The sequence below is a fragment of the Cicer arietinum genome, chromosome 2, assembly GCF_000331145.2.
Source record: "Cicer arietinum cultivar CDC Frontier isolate Library 1 chromosome 2, Cicar.CDCFrontier_v2.0, whole genome shotgun sequence".
Taxonomy (NCBI): Eukaryota; Viridiplantae; Streptophyta; class Magnoliopsida; order Fabales; family Fabaceae; genus Cicer; species Cicer arietinum.
Genome location: NC_021161.2, coordinates 18,842,774 through 18,848,854, shown reverse-complemented (window position 1 = coordinate 18,848,854; position 6,081 = coordinate 18,842,774). Strand labels below are relative to the sequence as shown.

Below are 6,081 nucleotides of genomic sequence, written 5' to 3'. Positions count from 1 at the left end.
TAAAATAAAGCCATTGTATAGTGCATTGAGAAATGCAGTTCCGTGCAATAGAGTAAAACACAAATTTAATATCCAAGATTTGCGCATCTAATTCTAATCTCTGACTAAACACGGGAGACAAGGGTCATGAATAATGACTAATGTTGATTAACTTAAAAGTTTCTTAGACAATCTTCACATCTTCCTCTCATAGGATTAACATTTAATTTAATAAAGAAAAGGCATCAACATTTGGTAAAATAAAAAAGACTTAATTGCAGTTTCAGTCATCTTATTTTAGCTAAATTACGAAAGTAGTTCTCTCATTTTATTTCTTCTCAGTCTTGGTCCCTAAATAGAATTTTGGTTAAAATTTTGATGAAATATCATTTTTTTAAGTTACACAATACTATTTATAATCATAGATTTCATGTACAATTGTTGCGTCACGAGATCTTGAGGCATAATGTGGCTTAAATAAAGAAAAAAAAATGACATTTCTTCAAGTTTTAGACCAAAATTTTTGTTTGGGAAACTAAAACTACGGAAAAATAAAATAGAATTATTACTTGCGTGATTCAGTTAAAATAAGAAGACTAAAAACTACAATTAAAAAAAAATGAAATTAATTAACATAACTAACAGATACACATGGACGTGGTGGTAAGAGAGTCATTTGCTTAGATCTAGTTGCTTATTTATACTCCAAAGCTACCCTGACACCATTACCTTGCTCACACTCCTTTCACTACAACCACATTTTTAGTGAGCTATGGTTAATCCTCACAGTTTAGTTTCTCTATGTCTGTCATTTCTTCTTCTTACTCTTTTTCTTTATGCATCTGAGGTGAGTTCTTCCTCAAATGCCACTAAAATTGGTCAAGGCTATAGCCTTATCTCCATTGCAGAGACCCCTGATGGTGCCCTTGTTGGTTTCCTTCAAGTTAAGCAGAAAACCAAAATCTATGGTCCTGATATTCCCCTTCTAAGGTTCTATGCCAAGTAAGTCCTTTAACACATTTAGTGGAAGCTCTAAACTTTTGTTCTATTTTTTTAGATGTAATGTGGTTCTATTTTCAATGATAAAAAAGTTATATTTTTATGTTTTTTGTTTTTTTAAATAAAAAATTCTTAAATCTTGTTCACTGTGCTTGTTTTTTTGCAGGCATGAAACAGAGAACCGTTTAAGGGTACACATTACAGATGCAAACAAGCAAAGATGGGAAGTTCCATACAACCTAATACCAAGGGAACAACCACCAGCATTAACACAAACCATAGGAAAGTTCAAAAAAGCCCCTATTGAAGTTTCAGAGTATTCAGGTTCTGAGCTTCTATTCAGCTACATTTCCGACCCATTTAGTTTTTCAGTGAAAAGAAAATCAAATGGTGAAACCCTTTTCAACTCTACCTCAAGTTCTTCAGACCCTTTTAGTTCACTTGTTTTCAAAGACCAATACCTTGAGATTTCAACAAAATTACCAAAAGATGCATCTTTATATGGTTTGGGAGAAAACACACAACCACATGGGATTAAATTATATCCAAGTGACCCTTACACTTTGTATACAACTGATATATCAGCTATTAATCTTAATGCTGATTTGTATGGATCACACCCTATGTATATGGATCTAAGAAATAATGATGGTAAAGCTTCTGCACATGCTGTTTTGTTGTTGAATAGCAATGGAATGGATGTTTTTTATAAAGGAACTTCTCTTACTTATAAGGTTATTGGTGGTGTGTTTGATTTTTACTTCTTTTCTGGACCTACCCCTTTGAATGTTGTTGATCAGTATACTTCTTTGATTGGAAGACCAGCTGCTATGCCTTACTGGGCTTTTGGTATGATTCACTTCTTACTTTACTATATTTTTTTTTTATGTATTGAATATTCTATTTGGGATGCAACATGTTGGTGATTATGATTTCGGTAACATTGCCTTTTGTTAATTGTTAAGTTGAAAGAAAATTAAATTAAATTTCTGAAAATTGGGGGCTTACCAGATGCGAATGGTTAACTGATAAAAAGAACATTGTTGCCTTTCTTCAATGGAAGGAAGTATATTTTGCATTTTTCATGTATATTAAAAGAGTAGATAATGTATTAAATGGATCTATTTGATGTATAAATCTTTCTAAAGTACTCTTTCGTTTATTGGTGCATTTAACTGCGACTTCTCATTTTTAAGATACTTAATAATATTAATTATTAGTATTAGTATATTTAAAAATTATATTAAATATATGTAATAATTTGAAATGAGATTTATGTTTAGGGACATTTTTCTTTTCTGAAGTAGCTTATGTTTAAGAGAGGTAGTATTAACAGAGTTGGCAATATAAAAATATAAAAATTTTGTTTGGTAGAGATATTTGAAAATATAAAAATACTAAAAACATGTAGTGTTATTTTAAAACTGAAAAAGTTTTCAGATCTATGATTGTGTAATTCAGTGACTTTCTTGATAATTGATTATGAGTCCATTTTCCTTGTATGCAAAATGCACATGAGAATCCAATGAGAGTCATTGTTATCCAACTAGTATTTTTTGGGTATCTGTATATTAATGTATGATGGTGATGCTCTGATTCTTTTCTAAAGTTATATTTAGCAAAATCTTTTCTAGGTCCAACTTTTGTTGTTGAGTAATTTAATACCTTTTAGGCCCACATGAAACAATATCACACAATAAAGATTTATTTTATTTTTTGACAACTCACATAAAAATGTTAAGCTTAACTTTACCATATAATAAAAATAATTCACCCTTTTTGCTAAACTTTTGGATAAAAAATTTGACCTTTTTGATATGCATCTATAAAGCAATATGTGGGTCGTTGTCAAGGATTATTATTATTACCTACACGTTGTTCATTATTTTGTCTGTTTTTCTACCTAGGCCCTAGGGAGTGTTTATACTCATATTTGTGTCAAATTGTGTCGTAATAGCACCAACCATGTGGAAGATTTTTAATGTCTTTTAAAGATAAGTTTCCTTTGTTGGTGGAATTAACTGATAAAAAAATTGTTTCCATTGTATTAAGGGTAAAAGTTCCCTGATGAGTTTTGAATGCAACTAGATGTATACCCCTGTATATACACAGTTAAAGTTTGAAGAAAAAAAATATTGATCAAAATATTTCTGGAAAAAAGTCTATTGATAATACTGATGAAGAAAGTTTATGTAATGTTTTTAAAAAAAAATTGGGGAAGCAAAAATTTATTAATTAAAGTGCGACAATTTTACAAATGTCTTAAAAGGATTTGAATTTCGTCCCAAGAGGTTATAAGGTTAGATCAAACTGTTAACACTCAGCTTACATCTCATGGACAAATAACAAATTTGTAATTCAAAAATAACAAACAAAATAAGAATAAAATATTGTGTTTATAACTACTGGCACAAAGTGTTTATTTTTCAAATAATATTTTTATCAGTATACAATTTACATAATTTAACAGAGAGAAAGGTGGCACACACACAAGAAAAGAAGAACATACAAAGCTTAATGGATTGGACAAAAATCATAAATGATTTTGTGTTGTAACTTCACTCTAGAGCTTGTTCTTAAAAACTAAATCTTTTCACAGCAGATGTTATTTTTCTGTAACTTACTTCATTACATGTTTTTACTTCAATTGTTAATTAATTGATAAAGATTTATATCCTTTGATTCTTATGCACCTAGCTCTAGTTGAAAATGGTACTAAAGTTTTCATTATTGTGTTTTAATTAACTGATATTCTCACTAATTTGGTATTACAGGATTCCATCAATGCAGATGGGGATATCACAATCTATCAGTGGTAGAAGATGTTGTGGAGAATTACAAAAAGGCTCAAATCCCACTCGATGTGATTTGGAACGACGACGATCACATGGACGGACACAAAGACTTCACACTCAATCCAAACAACTACCCTCGTCCGAAGCTTCTAAACTTCTTGAACAAGATACACAGCATTGGCATGAAATACATTGTCATTATTGACCCTGGAATCGCTGTTAACTCTAGTTACGGTGTATATCAAAGGGGTTTAGCCAACGATGTTTTCATTAAGTACGAAGGTGAACCTTTCTTGGCTCAGGTTTGGCCTGGGGCGGTTAACTTTCCCGATTTTCTCAATCCAAACACGGTATCTTGGTGGGCTGACGAGATCCGTCGCTTCCACGAACTTGTACCTGTTGATGGCCTATGGATTGACATGAACGAAGCTTCGAATTTCTGTTCCGGTAAATGCGAAATTCCCAAGGGAAAGCAGTGTCCGACTGGAACAGGACCTGGATGGATATGTTGCTTGGATTGCAAGAATATTACCAAAACAAGATGGGATGATCCTCCTTACAAAATTAACGCCTCTGGAATACAAGCTCCGATTGGATACAAAACAATAGCCACTAGTGCAGTTCACTATAAAGGCATCTTGGAGTATGATGCTCATAGTATCTATGGTTTCTCTCAATCAGTTGCAACTCACAAGGGTCTTCTCGGTATCGAAGGTAAAAGGCCTTTCATTTTGTCGCGATCCACTTATGTCGGTTCGGGTAAATACGCTGCACATTGGACTGGTGACAATCAAGGAACATGGGAGAATTTGAAGTATTCAATATCCACAATGCTGAATTTTGGTATATTTGGTGTGCCGATGGTTGGTTCTGACATATGTGGATTCTATCCACAACCAACTGAAGAACTATGCAATAGATGGATTGAAGTTGGAGCTTTCTACCCTTTCTCAAGAGATCATGCCAACTACTATTCCCCTAGACAAGAACTTTATCAATGGGATTCAGTAGCTCAATCAGCAAGAAATGCTTTAGGTATAAGGTATAAGATACTTCCATATCTTTACACCTTAAACTATGAAGCTCATGTTAGTGGAGCACCAATAGCAAGACCACTTTTCTTCACTTTCCCGAATTACGCCCAATGCTACGATCTCAGCACACAGTTTCTCCTAGGAAACAGTCTCATGATATCTCCGGTGCTCGAGCAAGGAAAAACACAAGTGAAAGCATTGTTTCCACCCGGTAGCTGGTACAGCTTACTCGATTGGACGCAAACCATCACATCGAAAGATGGTATCTACGTTACGCTTGACGCTCCTCTTCATGTGGTGAATGTTCATTTATATCAGAACACAATTCTTCCAATGCAGCAAGGTGGATTGATCTCTAAGGATGCTAGAACGACGCCTTTCACACTCGTTGTAACGTTCCCGGCTGGCGCAACAGAAGGAGATGCTAAAGGGACACTTTTCATTGATGAGGATGAATTGCCGGAAATCAAGCTTGGAAATGGATATTCAACTTATGTTGATCTCCATGCTAGTATTGAACAAGGAGGTGTTAAAGTTTGGTCAGAAGTTCAAGAGGGTAAGTATGCATTAGACAAAGGTTTGATAATTGATTCAATTTCTGTGTTGGGATTGGATGGTAAAGGAGCAATTGGTGCAATTGAGTTAGATGGAAAGCCACTAATTGGTGTGTCAGATGTGAAAGTTACTACAACTGAACATGAGAACTTGGATGGTCAAAATGGAGAAAATAAAACTGTGATGGTAGCATTGAAAGGCTTGAACATCCCTGTTGGTAAAAACTTTGCTCTGACATGGAAAATGGGATGATGATAGATTTATTTAGATTGTGTCATGTTAGTTTGTTCCTTTTTTCAACTTTAACATGCCAAGACAAACAAGGCCTTTTTTTTTTATTATGAGTTGAAACCTGAATGTTGGTTTTGGTTTTTTAGGTAGTTATGAGTTGAAACTTGTTGTTAATCAAATCAAGTGATTTAGAGTTATGCACTTACATCCTCCAATCATGACTCAATAAAAACAAACCAGTCTAGTATTTAAATCTAGTCACTTTTAATAATTATTGTATCTCAAAGGTGGGTTACAATTGGACGAAATCCATTTAGTAAAACAACTGCATTTTACTTTCACCAAAAAAACACTGCATTTTTCTTTTTGTTTATGTTTTTTATTTTATAAATTACGTTTTTTCCTTATCCAATATATGATGGACCAGGATCAGTGCTTTTTCCCTCTTTATGTCCACTCATATAGTCTTTCGACTTAGTTTTTTTTTG

At 33.4% G+C, this 6,081-nt stretch overlaps 1 protein-coding gene across 1 annotated transcript; it reads left to right on the top strand.

Moving 5' to 3' along the window:
• Positions 1-685: 685 nt before the first annotated feature.
• LOC101494739 (alpha-xylosidase 1-like) lies at positions 686-5,798 on the top strand. The gene is made up of 3 exons (XM_004490298.3): positions 686-981; positions 1,145-1,827; positions 3,753-5,798. Exons 1-3 carry the CDS (start codon positions 752-754, stop codon positions 5,612-5,614), a joined length of 2,775 nt encoding a protein of 924 aa, XP_004490355.1. The 5' UTR covers positions 686-751; the 3' UTR covers positions 5,615-5,798.
• The last annotated feature ends 283 nt before the right edge of the window (positions 5,799-6,081 follow it).